This window comes from Magnolia sinica, chromosome 3, assembly GCF_029962835.1.
Source record: "Magnolia sinica isolate HGM2019 chromosome 3, MsV1, whole genome shotgun sequence".
NCBI classification, from domain to species: Eukaryota; Viridiplantae; Streptophyta; class Magnoliopsida; order Magnoliales; family Magnoliaceae; genus Magnolia; species Magnolia sinica.
The window spans coordinates 16005690-16029766 of record NC_080575.1 but is presented as its reverse complement, the minus strand read 5'-3'; the positions used below and the strand labels follow the sequence as shown (position 1 = coordinate 16029766).

The following is a 24077-nucleotide window of genomic DNA, read 5'->3' as shown; positions in this document are numbered from 1 at the left end:
CAATTTGGATCCATGGCTGTGTCTACCAACATGCTTTGCACCAAGAATTCCAGCCTAACACATTTCCTTAAAAAATTAATATCTTTAACCTTGCCACTTCTATACCCAAGAAATAAATGAGATGTTCCAAGTCCTTTGTCTAGAAGTGTTGTCACAAATACCTATTTAGTTCTTCAATGTCTGTGCTATCAATTCCTGAATCACGATATCATCTTCATAAATGACCAACACAATTAGACTAATGGCACTTCCACTGCAGCCCATAGACCATTACCACTTTGCTAAACTTATCAAACCACGCACATGGAGACTGCTTCAAGCCTTAGATTGACCTTTTTTTAAAACCTGCATACCTTACTGAACTCTCCCTGAGCAATAAATCCAAGAGGTTTCTCCATATATATCTCTTCACCGAGGTTACCATTTAAAAGGGTGTTGTTAACTTAAGCTGAAAGAAGAGACTAATCTGCATGTACTTTTTAGTGACTGAACAACCTTCTAGTCGCTCAACTGTGCCATCAGGTTGAAACTTGGCAGTGTAGACCTATTTACACCCAACAACACATTTCCCTGCTGGTAAATTGGTCGACTTCCAAGTCTCATTCTTGTATATAGTACTCTACTTATCCCCAGCCGTCTTCCACCAGTCGTGCTTTAAGTCTTCCTGATACAATTTAGGAACAGACAAAAGAAAGAGAAAAGACAGTTGCGATAGGAAGGATATAGATAATGCAATGAAACAAATTAAGAAATGGGGTGAGTAGTGCAAGAACGTTGACCTTTCCTGAGAGCAATATGAAGGTCTAACTTGCAAGAAATACTCAGTGGCACAGGATGGGTAACTGGATCTGTAAACTCATATGAAGATATGATAGTAGCATTATATGGTGGTTCATCTATCTTCTTCGGCCTTGTGTACATGAAGTTTGTCTCAATTGGAGTCTTTGGATGACCAAGCTTAATTGGTAGTGGCATGTTCACAAGTGAATAGGAGTCATTGAAGTGACTTCATTCTATGCTAAGAATAGAAAATTAGTCTTAAGAGACCTACCTTCATTAGAAAAGAAGGGGGTGATGTCAAAAGAAGTAACATCGACACAAACATATAGTTTCAAAGACTCAAACTATACAACATGTATATCTTTGAGTTCTCAAGTACCCAAGAAAAATACACTTTATTGCTTGGAGATCAAACTTGTTAGCACCTAGTCCTAATTTGTGAAGAAACTAAGCAATAAGCATACAAATCCAAAAGATTTTTGGGGATAAGGAAAATAAGGGAAGCCCTTGGAAGCAGAACAAAGTGAGGAGACTGGCTATTAAGAATAGAAGGCATCCTATTAATCAAGTAGCACTCAGTTAAAATTGCATTTCTCCAATAGCTTGTTAAAACACTCATTTGGATCGGTAAGGTGGGTGCAGCTTCAATTAAATGCCGATTTTTCCTTTTGGCAATACCATTTTGCTAAGGTATGTGAGTACATGACGCTGTGTAAGATCCCGTTATTAGAATCATAATGAAAAGTTCGAGAAGCCTTCCTTTGTATTATTTAAATATAGAAAACAAAATTTTGAATAAAATTGATTTTGAACTTAATTTAAATGTATAAAACAAAATTTTGAATAAAATTGATTTTGAACTTACATATGAAACATCTTAAAATTGGAGAATAACTTAGATCTATCTTTTATTAAATAAAGTAAGTAGTTCTTGAACGATCATCTACAAACATAACAAAATCTTGAACCCAAACCCACGAGGAACCTGGAGAAGTCCCAAAACATTAAAATGAACTAATGTGACACTGAACTATGCTTATCCACATATGGTGGAAACATGACTCTATGATGCTTACATGGCTTAAAACCTCATACTCTAACATTGACACAAAAGATGATGATGGAATGACACTTTCAATTCTTTAAGGAGCAATGACCTAGCCAACAATACCACTAATGAGGTGAGTTACTAGCTTGCAACTCCATCTTGTTCCGGTCTGGATATAGAGACCATCATTTCATTTCTTCCACCAATCCTCTTCCTCGTCCCTAGATCCTGGAAAACACAATGGGTAGGGTGAAAAGTTACAAAACACTAGAGACTTTGTCAGTTTACTAAGTGTGTCCTATAGCTATTGTTTAGAGTATCCCCAATATTATCTGTATCTCTAGCTTGATGATACTGATAATACTGGAGGTCTCAAAAATTCCAGGTATCGGTGATGTATCGTTAAGTATTGCCAATGTATCGGTAATATTTTTTTACTGGGTAAATTCCAAGTGTTGCTTGTATTGCCAATGTATTGATGTTGCCAATATTTTCGACCGTGTAAATTCCAGGTGTTGCTTATATCGCTAGTATATCGACGATATTTCGATAATATCATCAATGTATCGAGATTGCCAAAAATCATTGACAATATTGCCAAAAATCTGTTTATTAAAAAAAATTTCATTTCAATTTTTTTTATTTTTTATGGGCATATGCTTGTTGCAATGTTTAAATTGTCAATGATAATATCGATCATATCACAATATCATTGTTACCACAGTAAGGGCGATATCGAGACCGCAATCTTTTGTTTCCTTTCCAATTGTTGATGATTTCTTGGCGAAATATCGTGTATTGTCGATATTCTGAAATTTCGATGGATGTTTGGATTAAAGGTTGGATGGTTGGAATGGATAGATTGGATTGGTGGGATGGTTGATCTGTTTTCTTACAACATCACATGCTTTTCGGTGCCAATTAAATGGAAACCTGTAATGTATGCATTCTTTGTGTCATTTTTTATTCCTAAATGTGCAAATATGTGTGGTTTAGCATCTCCTATAGTTTTAGTGAAAAATTTCACCATTTTCCCCATGTTTCCCTGCATTTCTAGTTATTAGCAATATTATTGGCGATATTGATATTGTTTTCGTATCCCACACTAACAAAACTTGTAGCAATACTGATACTTTGAAAACCGCTTGTAGCATCGCGCATCCCCATTCCCCTTGCTTTTAGCAATAGAGTTTTCATAATGACAAATTTGTCCCCACTCGTGTGTGTGTGTGTGTGTGTGTGTGTGTGTGTTTGAAGGATGACAACTTTACTAGAAAATGGCAAAGCCGAAAGAATGAGAACAACAAACAACAAAGAAACGACAAACAAAGAGAAATTAGAAAAATTACAAAGGTTGCAACCCAACCCAAAGAATTACATTAGCAAGGGCCGAAGCGAAAACACTTCTAGAGGAACCACATTTATCTCAGAAACATTTATTGTTCCTTTCGGCCCAAATAGCCCACAAACCAGCCAAAAGGAACATTCTCCATCTCTTCTTTGAGGCCCCCACTAGGCCTCCTTCATGCCATTGGACAAATAAGTCAGCTATTGATTCCGGGAGTACCCAACTCACTCCGGAGTGCTCCGACACACTGTACCAGAACTCCCTTGAGAAGGGGCAATGTATAAATAAATGATTCACTGTTTCGTCTTCTCTCCAACAGAGATAACATGCATTGACAATGATAAGACCCCTTCTCCGCAGTTTATCGATGGTTAGGATTCTATTCCACCCCACAAGCCAAGCAAACACCGTCACCTTAGATGGAGCACCATAGGACCAAATTGGAAAAGTATGAGCCTTTGCATGAACTTGGACATTACCTGATAATTGAGAAATAAAGATTGGATTGAAAACTTTCCGAATTTCGAGAAGGTCCAATATATCGAATCATCCTCATCCATGAGAATGACTCCCGAGATATGATGAAGCAACTCCAACAATTCGCCCACTTCCTCCTCCCGAAGATCTCTTATGCAATGAGGCACCCAAATACCTTATTGAAAATCAAAGCAAGGTGCTATCGAAGCATCTAGATTTGAAGCTACCTGTGCTAACCTTGGGAATCGAGTCAAACATGAGTAGTTTCCTTTCCACACGTCCTTCCAAAATCTAGCCTTGGACCCGTTTCCCACTCGAAAACCCACCCCACTAATGACCTGCCCCTTAAGGGTCATAATAGATCTCCACACCGACGGCCCTTTGTATAGAGGAATACACCTCGTCCACCACCTCAACCCCATATTTTCATACCAAGACTTCCTTCCATAAACCCCCATACTCTGCCCTGAATCTCCAAATCCACTTTTCCAAATGAGCTTGATTCATAAACTCCAATTTCCGAATACCCACTCCCCCTTCTTCCTTTGGGCGACATACATCAGCCCACTTCATGAGATGAAATTTCTGTTTAGACTCCCCCACCCTGCCATAAAAAGGTACTTCGAGAGCACTCCTTTTGGACACTTGAATAAGGATTAAGGACAAAATAAAGAGGGAGATTAGCTACCACCGTTTTAATGAGAAGAATTCTTCCACCCAAGGATAAGGATATGCTCTTCCACGGAGTTAATCTTCTTTGAAATCTTTCAACAACTGGATGCCACTGCAACTTATTTAATCTTCCAATGCACAATGGAATGCCTAAATAAGATGAAGGGAAAGATCCTGCCTTACAATCAAGCAAACGAGCGAAAGATTCCACTTCCTCCCTGGGTAGATTGATACCTAGCAATTCAGATTTATGAAGATTTATTGGAAGATCCAAAATTGTTTCGAAGCAAAATATTGCCTTTCTGAGATTATCAACTTAACTTCCACATCACAAAAAAGTATAGTATCGTCTGCAAACTGAAGATGTGATACCCGAAAGTCTCCTCCGCCCACGTTGAATCCGCAAAATAAAATTTCTTAAACCCCCCTGAATAACATCCTACTATGTGCTTTTGCCACCACAACGAAAAAAAAGGGGGATAGAGGATCTCCTTGCCTTGGACCCCTAGAGGATTTAAAATAACCTCGTGGAGAGCCATTAGTTAGAATTGAAACTTAGCCGAGCCCATACATGCCTTAATCCAGCTCCTCCACTGAATTTCGCAACCCATACAATCCAACAAGTAGTCTAGTAATGCCCATTCCACATGATCGTAAGCTTTCTCCAAATCTAGCTTACACACAACTCTCCTACTACTTTCTTTGTGCCATGAATTAACAACTTCATTAGTGATAAGTGAACTTTCCAAAATCTACCTACCTTCAATAAAAGCCCCTCTGCTCTCTAGATATCACGTGACACAACACGGATTTGAACCTAGTTGCCATAATCTTTGCTAAGATCTTGTAAGGAGAGGAGATAAGACTTATCGACCAACAGTCCTTGATACATTCATCTGGGCCCTGTGCGTTATCCCTACCCAAACCTTTATCTGCAGATTTGATCTCCTCTGAGATTATCGCTTCCAAAACTTCCGTCTCTCAACTAGATAAGGTTGATAACTGAAGTTGATCTATCTTTGGTGTTTACAACCTTCGATCTAATAACAATTTTTTGTAAAAAGGTACAATAGCTCCACATAACTTGCGCCCTACCTTCGATATGAATTCCATCTTCTACTAATAATTCAATCTTGTTTGCACGAGCTCTAGCACTGGCATAACCATGGAAAAACTTGGTATTATTATCCCCCTCCTTTAACTATGTGGCACGCGATCGTTGTTTCCATTTTATTTCGTCTTCCTCTAAATAGTTATTGTAAGCTCTTCGGATTGAATCCCCGCAACTTCTTTCAATATTAGATAAAGCACGACCTTCCTCTTTAAGATCCAAGGCTTGAATTTCTTCCAAGAAACTATCCATCTTAGCTTCCTTGTTTTGGTATAAAAAAAAAAAAAAAAATCCTCTTTCCAGCAAGCAATTTTTCCTTTGAGCATACGCAATTTTTGAAATAAAACGAAACTTGGGTGACCTGATATGTTTAAGGATTCCCACCATTAATTTTTAACTCCTTGAAGCCTAAAATTTCAAGCCATGCCAGTTCAAACCTGAATGGTCTTGGACCCCAACTTTCCAACTCTACTTCTAACAAATATCGAACAATGAGCGGATATGGGTTTAGGCAATCCCCTTTGGGAGGACAAGGGGAAGTGATCAATCCAATCATTCGATACCAGGAATTGATCAAGTTTTGATTGAATTGAATTACTTTGCCCGTTAGACCATGTAAATCTGACCTCTCCCATTGGCATATCAGTCATGTCATTCCAACAAATCCAATCCAAAAACGCCTACATACTTCGAGTAGGAGTCCCACCTGATGAGTATAAATGTAGGGGCATTTTCAAACTGGGCTTGAGTGGGGTTGCTTGTGGAATGCAAGGGCACACTCGGGGTGGGCGGCCCGTGTGAGGCGGGCCTCATCCGTTTGAAGCGAAACTCATGTGAAGTGGGGCCCACAAAGGGGGTTCGGCCGAGGTCCTAACCCATGCGATATGGGGCCTGGGCTATGAGATAAAGGGATTAATTCACCATGCTCTATCAGTTCGAGCTTTTAGAACAAGTGGTTAGTTGTCCTACATCAAAGTGGTATCAAAGCGAGAGGTCTCGTGTTCAAGATTCCTCACTGGGGGTGATTAATGTAGGGGCATTTCACACCAGACTCGAGTGGGGTTGCCTGTGGGATGCAGGGGCACACTCGGGGTGGGTGGCCCCCATCCGTGTGAAGCAGGTGGCTCGTGTGAAGCGGAACCTATACGAAGTAGGGCCCACGAGGGGAGTTTGGCCGAGGTCCTAACCCATGCGATGTGGGGCCTGTGCTATGAGACAAAGGGATTAATTCGCCATGCTCTATCAGGTTGAGTTTTTAGAGCAAGTGGTTTGTTGTCCTGCATCAGGTATCTTGTAACGTTAAAGTCTCCTCCAATACACCACGGAAAACCCCATTTGGATCCAACCGTATCCATCTCTCCTCAAAACTGCTCTCGAAGAGATGGAGTATTCGGCCCATAAACCGCTGATAAGGCCCACAAGAAACCGGAAGATCCATCCCGCATTACCAAACTTAAGGAGAAATCCCCTGCCCAATTATCTTCCATAGACCATCACACCAAATTCCAAATGATTAAAGTGCCTCTCGTTGAACCAACCGTGTCTTTTGCTATCCACAATTTCGTTGAACCTCTCCATGCATCATCTACCATCCTCTGATCCATCTCGGAGATTTTGGTTTCTTGAATCGTCATTACCTGTGCCTTAAACTTAGAGTGAATGGCCTGAATTTGCATTCACTTTTGGGGGCAGCCCATAACCCTTACATTCCAAGATAAAATCTTCATGGATTCACCGTATCACCCCTTCTCCCTTTCTAACCCACCATAGGACCAGAATCAATATCATAATTTACTGAGCACTCTAATCCTTGTGATCACTTCGGCCCCTGGGTGAAGCCATTGCTGCAGGTAACTGTGCTTCCCTTTCTTTCTGTGCCCCCCTTTCTCAAATCATATGAAAAACCGCCGCATAATCCTCCTCACAATCCCCAGACGTGATGCCCAGAAGTCTTCCAACTTTCCCTAGGGCCTCCTATGTCCACTTCATCCCTTGGGACACTGCGACATGACCCGTTCCCTCCTTACCAGAAACTACCTTAGAACTTGTACTTTTGCCTGCCCACACTGCCTCGTCTACTGCTTGAATTGGGGTGATAACCATTGTATCTTCAAGAAGGTCCCTTGGCTCTGCGACTGACATCGACTGACTTGTGGAGACAATAGAATGGTTCCTTGGCTCTACTAATACCATCTGCATTTCCGATTGGGCTTTGGGATCGACATCGGAACCCTGCTGATCTGTTTTAATAAATGGCATCGGTTTGAATAATGAAGTCCCACTAGATTCAGAATCGACAAGTGGATGAGTATGAATGAGTTGGTCATACATAATTTCCTTTACAAGTATCATCTTATAAGAAGTTGGCCTATGTGCCCAATTTTCACACGAGGGCCCATTGAAGTCCTTAACACGTGCTAGCTCCCAAGAACATACTTTTTCTTGATCTCTGCCAGATGTACCTTGATACAGAGGAGTTAATGCCATGTCATTTTCATATGGCACAAGGAGAGTAAGCGCAGCTTCATTTTCCTCGATACCCTGTTCCACATCTTCCAATTCACGTATGTGAAGCCATACACCAGCCACATGTAACCCTGACATTACGTCCTGTGAGTGTCATTTTCTCGCCATTAAAGGGGACTGCTTTTCTTGCCATGCATCATGTAGAGAAGAGTCAAACCCTATTCCCTGAGAGAAAATCAGACGCATTAAAGACTCTGCCACGCATCATCCCCAAATGCCTCCTTTCGTCCATATTTTCTGCTAACACATTAATGCCGTCAGAATCAGAATGATGCCAATCGTCCTTCCTGCCACATGTCAAGACCCTATCGCCTTCCTCTTCACTGTCCTGCTACTGGCCAATGGAAGAGGGACAAAACCTCTCGATAATTTTCAGTACCCTGCCAGAACACTGATCCTGTATACCCTCTTCTACTACTTCTGGAACCGCCATGAATGAAGATTGCTGAATCAACTCTTGAACTTCTATGTATCCTTCCCACCTTAAGCGAACTCTGATTTTATCCTTCCCGATCCTGATAAAGATCTTTTCCGGTACTTCCACACACCTTTTTTCCTGATTTGAATACTAGCATTTCACAGCATAAGGCGGTCAGTCGTTTGCAGATCGATAGCTAATACCTTACCCACACATTCACCAATCTCTGTGAAAACTTCATTGATCCAAATTTCTAATGGAAGATCCCATATTTGATACCAGGTTTCCTCCCATCCAAAGATGGTCCATTCCTCCCAGCACAGGATATCCAGAACCTTCTCGTCCAGATGCCTCCTGCAGGACAAGAGGAGAGCATCAACCTCGATGTAAACGACATCCTCTCTCAACATTTTCACCATCATATCTTCTGGATCAACACCACTCTTAACACGTAACCATTCTTCGATTCCTTCCTCCGAACAGCTAAGACACACCGTAGCCACTAGACAGTATTCAAAGGATTTCAAAGATTCCTCTAACACCTTCTCATGAACGACCACTTCCGGACCATGTTCCGTCTCCACCCTCCACACCCCTTTCTCAGATTGCATCGGAGCATCCCCCAAAACAGCATCCCTCTGCATCCCGTAACTGAATACTTCATGACTGCATCCTTATAAGAATATCCGATCCTGATCCTGTATTCCTTGTTGCAGGTATAGGGCCTGGAGCTGCAGCAACCTTCTTTTTTAAGCTCGGTGGATTTTTGTTGACTACATTCTTATTTTTTATGCCCTTTCATTTCGCTACTTCCTTGTTTCTCCTCTCCGGCCCGTATCTTGCTCACTGCACACCCAAATTCCTACCTCCAAAATTTTCCCCATTCAGAAGATTTACAGCTCTTTCCATCCCATTGTCTGACTCCATTCTCACAAATGCAAAGTTGCGATGACTGGATGTATTGCGATCTGTAGGAATCACCACCTCCATCACCTTACCAGCTCTTCCAAAGACCCTCTCAAAGTTTATTGGCAGCCATCTGCCTGGAAAACCCACCACAAATAATGTTTGATACCCTGAGCGATCTTTTGAAATCACACTTCCTTTTCCTGTTTGAACCCTCTTCCTACCTATAAGCTTCGTCCAATCCTCCTGGTTCAGGTCGTTCTTATCTTCTACCTTCTCATTTGTCTCTTTTTTGAATGATCTAAAGCTTCCATCATTTGCTGTTTCTGCACTCAAGCCACAGTACTCCCCCGAATCTCCAACTCCGTCCTGGGTTTTTTTTTCCTCCATTCCATTGGATAGCGGATATCGCAACTAAGATTTAGATATCATGATAATGCACTTTAATTGTCACAATGAATCACCGCTAGTATATATACATGTGTATATAGTGTTAGGTCAGACACCCCACATTGTGTACTGTAATGAACACAAAAGTGCTCCCTCCTCATCCTCATCCCCACCCACCAACCTACCCACCACCACCACAACACGCACAAGGAGATGTGGACCATACAGCCGACAATTCAAAGCTGTGCAGCTGTATGATCCGCAATACATCAAGGTTGACACACACACACACACACACACACACACACACACACATATATATAACACCTCATACATATAGTGAGTTTGTTCAGAATGCTGATTTTGTTCTGAGAAATATTTGCTTTGTTTTTAGTTAAATTAAATGTTCTTTGTAATACGCGGACGATCCAAATCCTAGTTGGAGATTACCGCGTGGCGAGCATCCAGAAGCACGCGACACAGACTCCCAGCAGCGTCTGTCACGTGGCGAGCATCCATACGTGGGTAATGATATCGCCTATCTCCGTGTGACTCGCACCCCATCCCATGCGGAGAGTAATTACTCGGGCGGCTCCTCTCAGCCGGAGCACGCGACACGCGTCCCCCCGATTGCAAAGCTCTCTCTTGTTCTACTTCGATGGGTGACGCGTGTCCCCTCGACTGTCGTCCCCTCTCTCTACCTAGGGGAGAGACGTCTGCCCCTTCGTACGCCGTGCCGCTCCTCGATGACGGAGCTTCTCTCTCTCAACGAGTGACACGTGTTCCTTTACCTGATATCACGCTGGCCAACATTAATAGTTGCAGTTGTATCAATCTAGAGACGTCCTTGTGGATGGAGGAGACGTCGACACATCACCAATCTACTTATTTGAATTCGGGCGATGCAAATAAGTTTCAAAACTGTCAATCGCGGTCGCCACGTGGCTTCTTCGACCTAGCTGCGGTTGGCTCAGTCGAGCCACGTAGCAACACTTCCCAGCTAAATGCTGCCTCGTGCGGCTCAAGCCGTAGGGACGGAGGCTTGAAATACCTCAACCTACCCATTCCCAATCCAATAAGCGTAGTCGAGCCTCACCCTTCACCTTCTCTCCCATCCCACACCCATTTCTCTCCCCGACCTCTCGCCCAGACAGCATACCAAGAAGCCCTGCTCCCTACAGCCAACTCATCCCACCCCCCATCCGAGCCCATCTCCTTACCCTATTTGGGGAATGAAGTTGTGGCCCTCGAGAATGTGTCATGGACTTCGGAGAATCCCTCTACCGCTACCACCCCCTATTCATCCAATCCCTCATTTTCCCGATCCATGCCTGACGACGTTCTTACTAGCCTGTTTCAGGCAGAAGCGGCAAAAGATATCATTGATGCAGAACCCCTCCAGTTGCGACCTGGCTCCCCTTCAATTTAGTTGCAGGAAGGCGAGAGGGACAAGGAATATGCTCTGTTCAGAAAGCGTTTGATTGCTACAATCCAGAAAAAGAAGTGGATCCGTGACGCTATAGGCCATGTGGGTCGAGCCATTGGTCTATCTTTTTGGGGATTGCCCGGAAGATTTCATCACCCTCTTCCAATGCATGGAAGCCCGAGGCAGACCCCTCCCTTCACTGCGAACGCCCACCAAGCGTAGTGCTAAATCCATCGGCATCAAAGGGTTACATTCAAATGCGGCAAGTCCCTCCTTCAGCGTGGACTCAGAGGTATAGGGTAGGCGGAGCAGTATAGTTTCCATATGAAGATCCTCTCCTGGAATGTGAGGGGAGTGGGCTCCAAGAAGAAACAGAGGCTCATCAAACTGTCTTGTTCGCGTAGTCGTCTGGACGTCATTTGTATCCAGGAGACCAAAGTTAGTAATTTTAGCGATTCTCTGTTGAGAACTATTTGGAAGTCTAAAGATGTCAAATGGGAGGTGTTAGATGCTTTTGGCAGCGCGGGTGGAATTCTAGTGGCTTGGAATAGTGCTGCATGAGATCTTATCTCTAGCTGGATCGGTCTATTTTTGGTGTCAGCTATCCTGAAAGACACTTCTTCAGATTTGGAATATCTGATTTCTTCTGTTTACGGCTCCATTGCAGACAATAGCAGAAAAGATTTCTGGGAAGAGTTATCTAAGATTAGATCTCGTTTCTCTGGCCCCACTTGCTTTGTGGGAGATTTCAACATTATCAGAACTGTAGAGGAAAAATCTCATGGCAACAAACTCTCTTCCGCTATGAGATCCTTCTCAGAGCGGATTGATGATCAAGAACTCATTGATCTTCCCCTTCTGGGTTCTCGGTTCACCTGGTCTAATGGTAAAGCCTCTTCGACTATGTCCCGGCTTGATAGATTCCTCATCTCTCTAGAATGGGTGAACGCCTTTCCTTCTATCACTTAATTCGCCCTCCTGAGAACCACATCTGACCATTGCCTGATTGTCCTGTCTGCTGAAGAAATCAACTGGGGCTCTAAACCATTTCGTTTTGATGTTTCCTGGATTAAGATCACAGGCTTTTATTCTCTGATATCGGAATGGTGGGGAAGCTTCACAGTTGATGGTTTTGCTGGTTTCAAATCATGTGCCAAACTCAGATTGTTGAAAGAGAAACTTAAGCAGTGGAAGAGTCAGGTTCTTAAATCAAGGCAACTAGAGACGGACGACATTATGAACAAACTGCAAAAGTTAGACGGGGAAATCGAGAGGGGTGACACTTCTATGGCTACACTGGCTCAAAGAATCCATCTAATCCAATCCCTATTAGCGAGGACTTTGGAGGACGAAATTTCCTGAAGGCAAAAATCCCGAATTAAGTGGATTAAGGAGGGTGATGAAAATACCAAGTTTTTTCACAACATGGCCAGCATGCATGCTTGCTATAATAAGATAACCAGTATGGTGATTGTCGACGCTTGTGTTGAAGACAAAGGTCATTGCTAATGCTGCTGTGTCTCACTTCAGCTCTCTTCTAAACTCCGCTCATCTTAGAAGGCCTGGTCTGGACAATTTAGCTCTTAAGTCAATCTCAGCAGCTGAGGCAACTTATCTGGAAGTCCCGTTCACCCTCGAAGAAATTAAGCTAGCGATCTCCTCGCTCAGGGGAGATAAAGCTCCAGGCCCGGACAGTTTTCCTATATTATTCTTTTAGCTTTTCTAGGATGTTATTCATCGGGATGTTATGGACTTCTGTTAGGAATTCTACAACAGAGGCATACTTTCTGCTGCTTTGGGTGCCACCTTCATCTCCCTTATTCCCAAAAAAGCCGGGGCAGCGTCCTTCAAAGAATTCAGGCCAATCAGTTTACTTGGAGGCCCTTACAAAATCCTGGCCAAAGTCCTAACCTCCCGTCTGACTAAAGTCATCGGCAGCATTATTTCTGGCAACCAGTGTGCATTCATCCCCGGAAGGCAGATTACCAACTGTGCTCTGATTGCCAACGAATGCATTGACTCCAGCCTCAGATCAAAATCGAAATCCATTTGCTGCAAATTAGATATAGATAAAGCCTACGATCACGTAGACTGGGACTTCCTTCAGTACATGATGCTAAGAATGGGTTTCGGGACCAGGTGGCGCAGCTGGATTGGGGAATGTATCAGCTCTGCCCGTTTCTCAGTTCTGTTGAATGGATCCCCTTTTGGTTTTTTTCAAAAGCTCTAGGGGCCTCCGTCAAGGAGACCCCCTTTCTCCTTTTTTCTTCCTAATAGTAGCTGAAGCGATGTCTAGGATGCTGCAAACAGGGCAGGAAGCGGGTATTCTCAGGGGTATAAGCGTTAAGGGTATGGATGAACCCATCTCTCATGTTCAATTCGCTGACAATGTGCTGATCTTCAGTGAGGCTACGCAAGAAAGGGTTAGCAACCTTCGGATCATCATCAGGTGTTTCGAGGCTGTTTCTTGTATGTCTGTGAATCTAGCTAAATCCAAGCTTATAGGGCTCAACATGGAGGAAGAAGAGACTAGAAGATGGGTAGTTCTCATTGGCTATTCGTCTGCTTCCCTGCCTTCCACCTTTTTCGGCCTCCCACTGTGTCGGGGTGCTCCTCCAAAGTCCTCTTGGGATAAAGTCATCGCAAGATTCGACCATTTCCTTGCTAAATGGAAATGCAGATTTTTATCATTAGGGGGTTGTCTAACTTTAATCAAGGCGGCCCTGTCAAATCTCCCCATTTACCATATGTCCCTTTTCAAATGTCCCCCAGCAATTCTGAAGGTTATCGACAGCAAGAGGCGGGACTTTCTCTGGTATAACCAGTGTTCGAAATATCGGTATCGCACAATGTATCGCACCCTTAGGATACAAATATGTATCAGTTATCGCACGGGATATATCGTTTGTATCACATAGTTTATCGCACTTTTTGGAAAACATGGGGAAACATTGGGAAAATGGTTGAATTTTTTAATGAAACTTTGGGGATTGTTAAAAAAGCCCTTAATACACACTTTTAAATCATAAAGTTTCAAAAAAGAAGTGTACATAATAGATTTCCTTTGTATAGGTCCTAAGCTATGCGCTGTCCGATTGAACTAAGACAACTATATTCAGTATCAACCCCGTCCATCCGTTTTTCCATATCATTTTAGGACATTATCCAAAAAATAAAACAGATCCAATAATTAGGTAGACCATACCATAGGAAACAATGGTGATTGACCATTAGTGGGCCACAAAAGTTTTGGATCAAGCTAATAATAGTTTTTTCTCTTCATTCAAACCATAAAATTATCTGGTAAAAAGGATGGACGAAGTGGATAAAATACATGAATTATAGTGGGCCCACAAAGTTTATAAAGTACACTGCTCACTAGGGGATCCACTTCCTATAGAGAATGCTAGTGTATTGTGTATGTGGTTAGTGGTGGTTAGGGGAAATGAATTATCATGAGGATACAATATAGTAAATGAAGATTTGTAAGACGGGATATGTGAGGGTATACGATTAATAAGAAAATTAGCAGTTAGGAGAGCATCACCCCAAAAATGTTTAGGTAGATGCATACCAAGCAGAAGGGTGCGAGCAATGTTAAGAAGATGACGATTCTTTCGTTCTGCAATACCATTTTGTTGAGGTGTGCGAGCACATGACGTCCTAGACAAAATACCACGTTCCTGCAAGAAGGATATGTTAGTGGTGGTTAGTGGCCCCTTTTAATGTAAGTGCATGTGCACACTTCCCTCTTCTCCTGCAGTGTACTATAGACTTTATTATAATAAAATATTTTGTGTTAGGGCAAGCAAACCTAACACAACATCTCTCCCAAACTCTCATTCTTCTTCTTCTCTCTCAATATTTTCCTCTCTACTTCACATTATCATCATCAAATCATTCTCTACTCTTCCCACCACACTTGGGGTGGGGCGCTAATCATACGCAGATTTCCTGCCAAGTTCCTTCGCTCGAAACCTAGGTGGGGCCCACTGTGATGTTTGTAAGAAATCCACCTTGTCCATTTGTTTTTGAGATCATTTTAGCACTTTAGAGCAAAAATGAGCAGGATCCAAGACTAAAGTGGGCCGCACTAAAGGAAAAGGTGGGTAGGAAAATTCCTACCGTTGAAACCTCCCTGGGTTGACAGTGATGTTAACATGCCATCCATACCGTTCATAACGTTATTCCTACATGGATGAATTGAAAATACAAATATTAGTCTGATTCAAAACTTATGTGGCCCCACGAATATTTCAAGTGTGGATGTTCAATCCTCACATTTTTGGCACACTTGAGTATTAGATCCTACTCATTTTTTACTCCATGTCCTAAAATGATCTCACAAAACGGATGGACGGAGTGGATTCCTCACAAACATCATAGTAGGCCCAACTAAGGTTTCAAGCGCAGGAACTTCCTGCGGAAGGCTTTGGCAGGAAATCTGTGTACGGCGCTGATGCTCCTCGAGCTCAAGTTGTACAAACTTTTCAAAGTTACATGGCCCCACAATAATGTATTTATTCTATCTACACTGTTCATGCATTTGGACAGATCATTTTAGATCATGAACCCAAAAATGAGTCATATCCAAAGATCAAGTGGACCACACCACAAATAGCAATGGGGGACTGATTCTCACCATTAATACATTCGTAGGGCCCACCATAATGTTTATTTTCCATCCAATCTGTTAATTAGGTCACACAGACTTGGATGAAGAGGAAAAATAAATAACATATTGATCCAAAACTTCCGTGACCCCCAAAAGGGTTTCAATGGTAGACGTTCAATCTACCACTGCTGGTTGCAATGTGGTCCAGTTGATCTTTGGATCTGTCTTATTTTTCGGCTCAAGCCTTACGAAGAGCTCGCTAAATGGACGAACGGTCTGGATATAACACATACCTCATGATGGGACCCACAGAACTTGGTGACATCAACACACAGTTAGCTCGGTGGTGTGCGGTACTCGATTTCGATAAAAAAAGGCTCGAACGACTTTTATTTTTAAGCAAAGAGGGCTCCGGCTAAAATTTCTCCCAAATCTCATTGTATCGGCGAAGATGTCTCTGGATTTCTCTCCAAAATCAGAGATTTTATTTGCGGTAACCTAGGAACGACGCTTCAATTCGAATGGGCCACCAAATGGAAGCTTCCGATCATGGTGATCTCTTCTACAGGTACCGAAATCCACCCTCTAATTTTATTTTTTTCCAATTTTTTAAGATGATGACATCGATGTCCGACAATAATGGAGAGGAAATCGCGCGATATCGTCCAAATATTGTGCGATATCGACGATATATCGGCCGATATCTGGATTTTGGGTTTTTTGGTATCTTCCGGGGGTTATCGTGAGTGTATCATCTCGCAAGGGTGCGATAACGATAATATCGGCCAATATATCCGCCGATAGTATCGATATTTCGAACACTGGGTATAACATGGGAGAGAAGAACAAATTCCATTTGGTTGATTGGAAAGCTGTTTGTAAACACTATCAACAGGGAGGGGTGAGAATCAAAAACTTGAAGCTAATGAATCGCGCTTTGCTTGGAAAGTGGATTTGGAGACTGGGCACGGAGGGTAATAGCCTGTGGAATAAAATTATTAAAAGTAAATCTGGCAGATCTGAAGGGGGCTGGTGGTGCAAAGATACGTCCTGGTACGGGGCTTTGGCTCTTTGGAAAGGCATCGCTGCCATGCAAGAGGAAGTGCTTAAAGGGGTTGAGTTTCAGCTTGGAAAGGGAGCCAACATCAGGTTCTGGTCTTGACAGATGGGTGGATAATGTTCTGTTAAAAGAAAATTTTCCGATTATTTTCTCACTTGCTCCAAATCCGGCAGTCTTGGTGGCTGATTCTTATTCAGTTGTAGCAGGGAAAATCGTGTGGTCAGTGGATTGTAGAAGAAATCTCCAAGACTGGGAGATCCAGGAATTCGTGAACCTCCTTGATTGCATCCAAAAGGTCTCCCCTGATCCCTCTATGGAAGACATTCTGATCTGGTCGAATTCTAAATCCAGCAAATTTTCGGTGAGATCTCTTTATAGCCAGCTGGACCGTCCTCTTTCTTCCAACATACCCCACTGCAAACAAATTTGGAAGTATCCGGTTCCTCCCAAGATCATTGCCTTCGGATGGTTGGTCACAAAGAAAAGGATCCTGACTGTCGATGATCTGAGGAAGAAAGGAATGTGCTTGGTGAACATCTGCTTGTCTTGTATGCGGTCGGAAGAATCCGTGGACCATCTGCTGCTCCATTGTCCCTTTATCTCCTCTATTTGGGACGATTTCCGTGCCCGGTTTGGTGTCTATTGGTGCTTCCCTGATACTGTGGCTTTGCTCTTTCATGCATGGCATGGGGCAAAGCTCGGTAAGCAGTGGTCCAGGCTGTGGAAAATGGCCCTTTTGGCAATCTGGTGGGCTGTTTGGGAGGAAAGGAATGGCAGGTGTTTCAGGGATACCGCCAACTCTGCAGGCCACGTATCCTTTAGAGCTAAAAGTTTTATTGTCGAATGGGCTGCGCAAGTTGAGTCTCTTAACAACTATGATCTTCTTTTTTTGGGCGCGTAATGTGATCTACTCTCTCGGCAGATCTGTAGTTTTCCTTTCTTTCCTTTCTGTTTTGTTTCCTCTTTTGTGTTTTTAATATTAATCTAAGTTATCTTTCAAAAAAAAAAAAATCATTGGATATTAGTTACCATGGTTTTGTATACTCAGTCAGAAATTTCTTTTCTCTATATTGTCTTAAAATTTGCATCATTTAAGGAATCCTTCCTGTTTGTTAGATATATTTGATTGACTTGAGCTGGCAATATCTTCAAAGTTCTGCACTAAGTACAAGATTAACCAACTCATTTAGCTACAATTTTACTCTTTCTTAGCAAATTCAATTCCCAGAATGATTGTTCTGGTGAGACAAACACATGAACTGTGAAAGATAATGATTTGGGGTATGATTAAGAGCACATCAGAACTAGGTGCAGGTGTATTCTGTTTGGTAGTGTATTTCTATCTGGTTTCATTTCCACTTAGTTCAAATTCAAGTGATTGCTGTGACAAATTTAACCAAAAGCTGATTTGGAGGCACTTCCAAATGCTACCTTACATTTTTAATTCATGTTGATGGTATTAGGTGCTAAGCACCTTACATCCGTCACGTTCCTTATTTATAAAAGAATGTACAGTGGAATTAGGATGAGTACTGGAACTTAGGAGGATGAAATGTCACCTCTCTGGGTGAATATTCAGGAACTGATTTTTCTTGAAAATGTTGTCTCAGATCTGAGCATGGTTCTTAGTTGAATACATGGTAACTTTGTTAGGCCTCAATTCACAAGCGTTCTTGGTCTGCAATCTTCTATGTATTCGACTGGTGTCTTTGGACTCAGATCAGATGGATTGGCATTAAAATAGCTATGCTTGATGTAATTTTCTAGTACTTAACGTAATTAGTGAGGATCTTTAGACATTAATATAATACTTGACATCATTTGTGTTTATGTTGTTAATTTGACATCATTTGTATTTATGTTGTTAATTTTCTATGTATGCAGGCCTTTTTAGAAACACGGTATGAGGAGTATATTCAGAGGAAGAACCACCTTGATAATTACATTTTCACTGATTCAGATGTGGCAGTGGTTGATGATCTTGGAGATGTGTTCAAGAAATATCCAGATTTCCATCTGGCTCTTACCTTCCGCAACAATAAAGATCAACCTCTGAATTCTGGATTTATTGCAGTGAGGGGCACACCTGATGGAATTCTTAAGTCAGTCGATCGCATTCTTTTTCTTAAATGTGGATTTCTTTCTTGCTTTAAGTTGCGTTTGGATACTCTATTGAATGGAATTGCAATATTGTAATTCAATAGAGTGGGAATGGGGCTGCCCTGCTCTATTCATAATGAAGGAATAGCCCCAAATAGCAATTTAGATCAGTTCAGTTCCAACTTGAAACACATGGAATTGCATTAGGGGCTCCATTGTCATTATGAATTAAAATAGTCCCACCTCAATTTTGGACATTTCCTCCATATCTGATAGACTGCAATTTGGTCCAAATGAGCATACAAACACACCATTAAGTGATTTAGAATATGGTAAAGGAAATCGCAATGGCAGGGCGAAGATCTTTCTGCAACAAGTGCTGGAGGTGTACAATTCCAAATATATGAAAGCGTCCCGCATGCTTGGAGATCAGTTAGCACTTGCATGGGTGGTAAAATCTCATCCTTCATTTGATGTGAAAAGATTTACTAGACCAGAAGCCTTTTTGGATGAAATCCATGGAGCATCGGTTCTGTTCTTACCTTGTGCTGTCTACAATTGGACACCACCAGAGGGTGCAGGGCAGTTTCATGGCATGCCCTTGGATGTTAAGGTAAATTAAAAAGATGTTTCTCCTTATATTTACTTGGATTTTTACTGCATCACTGTCATATGTATGCTAGCTGATAGTCTCCCAACACAACTCCTATTTTATTCTGTTGTGGGTGCATGACTGAGATGCTTAAGGGTGCATTTGGTTGCACTGAGTATTGTAAAATTTCATGATATTTGGTGCAACCAAACGCAACCTAAGATGCTCTTCCAAATGTAATTAAGACAATTAATAAAGTCAGAGGCACTAGACAACATACTATTGGATTGTCTTCTTGTTAATCTTCTTCCTTCTCGTTCATCATGCTCGGGCTGAGAGTTTGTACTTTGTACAGTGTGGTTCATTGATCCAAACCCTTGATATTGTGGACTCTATTGTGGATGGCTTATGCAACAAAAGTTTCCCAGGTGGGAAATTCCCACACCATCAATTGGTGTCCAGAAAATAGACAATTAAGACAGGAAATATGGCAACAGTCTTTCAACCAGAAAAGGCCAAATATTCTATGGATTGGGTCCACCAATCTGGGGGATTTTTATCCATGATGAGGCTCATCATATCAGAAATTTGGGTGACTAAACAATGGGCCCCACTTGTACGAAATAATAACCAAGGCAAATTGTACTTTAGGTCCAAGCATTCTATGATACCGCATTCATAACTTAGTCGAAATCAGGTCCAGCAGTGCATTATTTATGAATTGGGCAGGCACCAACTGACCCAATGCACATGGGAAAGTGCATCTGTCCAAAACAGTCACTTAAAAGGTTATGAGTGTGTGGTTCACTTGCACACATTGCATTTTTGTAAAATTGCTGGTGTGTATAATTGGAAAACTTGAAGCCTTGATCTTGTTGGATAAAAATATTTTGGCACAGGTTGTTCATTTCAAGGGATCAAGGAAACGGCTAATGCTCGAATCTTGGAACTTTTACACTTCGTATGCAGCTTCTGACTATTCTGACATGCTCTGCCTTATATTAAGGAGTGGCAGAACAAAATACGATTTCTAGATACCTTCCTTTTCTCTCTTGAAAGCTTCTACTTCAACAGGCTGATTTCAATACTCAAACCACCTTCTCCACCAAGCCTGCTTCATCATCTCAAATACAAATGCATGGTAAGTTTACTGATTCTCTGATATTTTCAAGAAGAAAAGCATTTTTTCCCCTTCATAAAAAGACAATTTGATAACAATTTGTTGAGTAACTACATTCTAATATAGAATGGATTGACTTGATTCCAATACATTCTAGTATTCCAGTCGTCAAACTTCTGAATTTTTTTTTGTAGTTATCTTTTGGAAAATTTATCAAAAACTACTTGTGGATCAGCTATTTACCAAAACACACTTGCTTTTGACCCAAGAAAAAAAAAAAAGAAAAGAAAAAAAAAGAAAAGAAAAGAAAACGTAAATTTACTTCTGATTAGTTAACTGTTTTATGTTCGGATGGTGCAATAGTTAAATATTAGGCACGTGGCTAACATTAGCTACTAAGGGTGATTGTTTTTATCTATTTATATTTTTTCTACTAAGTGGTGAGAAGTAGTATCTTTTTGTAAATATAAGCAAGTAGGATTAGGTGATTACTGGACAAGGTTTTGGACACTAAGTAAAAATTGAGTGGATTTTGGTAATCTTTCTCTCTCCTCCTTCCCTTTCTATCTAAAATTGGGATATGATCTAATGGGCTAAGTTTATGGAAACCTTCCCATGCAAATGGTTGTATTTGGACCTGTCGGCAGCACCTCTCTGAACCATCCAATAGGTCATGTCCACTCTTCTTCTGATGTTGTGCAAAAAGCACAGCAGTGGATGCTCCTAACCATCAGGGACTGGACCTATCTTCTCAAATGAATGATATTGGCCATCCATTTGTTGCATGGCACTGACAGGATGGCGTGGACCATTGGATCAATATATGATTTTTTAATGTAGCCTATGAATAGTGAAATGGACCAAATGGAGGGTTCAGATAGGTGAATGCAACTATGTGCAGGGCAAAGTTCCCATACTGCTTGCCCACTAGATTTCTCTTTAATTTATTTTTAAATTTTAGGGGTAGGCTCCTGTGATAGTTAACCACCATTTTAAAAATGGCAGTGAATCATCCTCATTAGTGGCACTCATGTACGCTATTCAGACCATCCAAATTGCCAGGCACAATGTTGTGGAGCTTATGCTGATACAGAAATCCTAACCATCCAATTGGTGGCTATCAAATGGATGGTTGAGAGTAAAAGAATGGTCCAAATTCCAAGAGCAGAGTCAAATGGTTACTATTGTCTTCTCAGTGTAAGTGGTTTAGCTTTGCTCCATGCACTATTAAGCATTAACAACTGTCTGGATTGCCAAAGAACTAGGCCCATGTGTATTGTTGAAGAGTCACAACTATTACTAAAATGGTGGTAATTGTCACAGGAGCTACATCATATTTTTATTATCAAGTGTGCTACATGATATTATTATTATTATTATTATTTTATTTTATTTTTTTTAAAGTATCCTTGCATTTTAGATGGCCCATGTGAAGGTAGCAAAAACAGTGATCTGCAGTTAGATGATTCTCTAATCTATGGAATATACCTCATCTTCAGAAGAGGAATTATATAATGCAAGCCGGTGTCCTTTCACACCATATATGCAGGTTTGCAACTTTGGCAAGTGGAGCCCACGGTTTAATAACCCACGCCATTGGCCTGCTGTGTCCCACACCATGGGTGCACTGCGCCCCAAAAACCTTCCAGATTGGAAGATCCCGGCCACCAATCTTGTGATTTTCAGCTGAATGTGGAACGTTGTCATAGTTCTCTTCTTAATCATCTACCTTTAACCACAAATTGAAGGTTTATAATCACCCCATCTAGGAGGTTCTTGAGCCATAGTCCATCCACAGAGGGGCATAATTGTTGTCTAGATAACTAGACTGTGAGCTGTACTTGTTAGAATTGGATAAACTTAGGTATGGAGAATTTTTTAGGTAATAACATGGATTCATATAAGGTGTTTGATAATACAGTAATATGAATCTTAGTGGTGATTCTGTCGCAAAAGATGTTAGAACGAGTGTTTTTTTTTTTTGAAGTCTTTTCTGGAATGATGGTATAAGATACCACTGCCTGTTCAATCTTCAGTGGTTATCGTGGGGTCTGCCACCTAACTGATAGGTTGCTGTCACAGTCCTGTAAAAGGGCCCCCAGTCAATCATAGAAAATGTATTCTTGAACACCATTTCTCAAAACCCACTGGCTTGAAATTTAATTATTCATTTCTGAATTCTGATACTGGTGGAAGAGTATCCAATGTTGATTTTTCATTTGCATGATCCAATACAAGGACCCAAGGTTGGCTCTAGTGCCATGAGAAATTCTGAAACCAGATTTGATTTTGCAGGAACCAACTTTCCACTCGGTGGTATGATGCTCAGTCTGGGGACGTGCAGTGTTACACACATGGAGTTGGACAGAGGCATGGGAATCTGAACCGTGGTTATAATGGGATCTGCTATGGGTGGACTATTCTCAAGAGTCTCTCAAAAGGGTCGGTCCTAATCCAACCGAAAAGACGGCAACTTTTGGATGATTTGTAAGGTGGGCAATGTTGAAAGACTTGTCTGTCTACTACTGAACTTTGGATGGTTTGGGATCATTCATTTGCGGCATCGTCTGTCACTGGCAGGACCCACTTGATCACTAACTTGATCACCAAAACCATGGGCCCCACAGCCACAAACTCAAAGACTGATTCTCGAGCTCAGACTGTAATTCCTCTTCAAGTAACATGTACCAGTTTATGTCAGATGATTTTGTATTGGAGGTATTGAAGGGTGCTCCACTTAAAGATTATGGTGGACTTGGTGGATTCTCTTAACTGTCCACATTTTCATACATGTATGGCCCACCTACATTGCCGGAGCTGCCGGTTACTACCAAATGAATGACCTAGATTCACAGATGATGTAAGTGGGGAAATTAGATATCAACACTCAATCTACAAGCTGATCCATGTGGACCATGTAGACATCAATGGGGGGAGTAGCTTGTGATTAGGTGGGCCATAAGTGTGCATTGGATATGGATTGCTTTTAACCATCTGTTCTATCATACATGTATGGTCCACCTGGTGATAAGATTGACTTGATGTTTGAGCCATGGCATACTGACAGTAGGCCACCAAATGAATGGTCCAGATCGCGGACGGGTTGCAAGCAGGCCTGTACCTCTTGTGATAGTTCAACACTGCCTTTTAATGGCATACCTCTTTCCTCACATCTGATGTGTATACACATCAATCTGGACCTTTTGAAATGTAACTGAATGAAAATCACACTGATTGGGAGATCTTAACCACCTGATTTTACCTGCTGAGCTATGATGTTGACTATGATATTTCTAGTTGCCTATTTGATTTGAACCGTTAGGAGGGTTAAGACCGTCCGATTAATGTAATTTTCAGGCTTGCATCGCCTTTGCTGGGCAGATTGATGTTGATGTTATGATTTCCGCAAATGGATGTCGTGTGTTTGGTGAATGAGACACCACCACCTCAAAGAGGTGGTAAACTATCACTAACATTTTTATGTTTTA

General features: G+C 41.6%; 1 protein-coding gene across 3 annotated transcripts in view; it reads left to right on the top strand.

Moving 5' to 3' along the window:
* LOC131239605 (uncharacterized) overlaps positions 1–23361 on the top strand; it is a 36777-nt gene extending 13416 nt beyond the window's left edge. For all 3 annotated transcript variants that reach the window (XM_058237384.1, XM_058237385.1, XM_058237383.1), the window contains 4 exons: positions 18662–18879; positions 19232–19490; positions 20369–20610; positions 22885–23361. In XM_058237384.1, coding sequence (XP_058093367.1) covers positions 18662–18879; positions 19232–19490; positions 20369–20503 — 612 coding nt within the window. In that variant the 3' untranslated portion in view covers positions 20504–20610; positions 22885–23361. The remainder of the gene's footprint in view (positions 1–18661; positions 18880–19231; positions 19491–20368; positions 20611–22884) is intronic.
* The last annotated feature ends 716 nt before the right edge of the window (positions 23362–24077 follow it).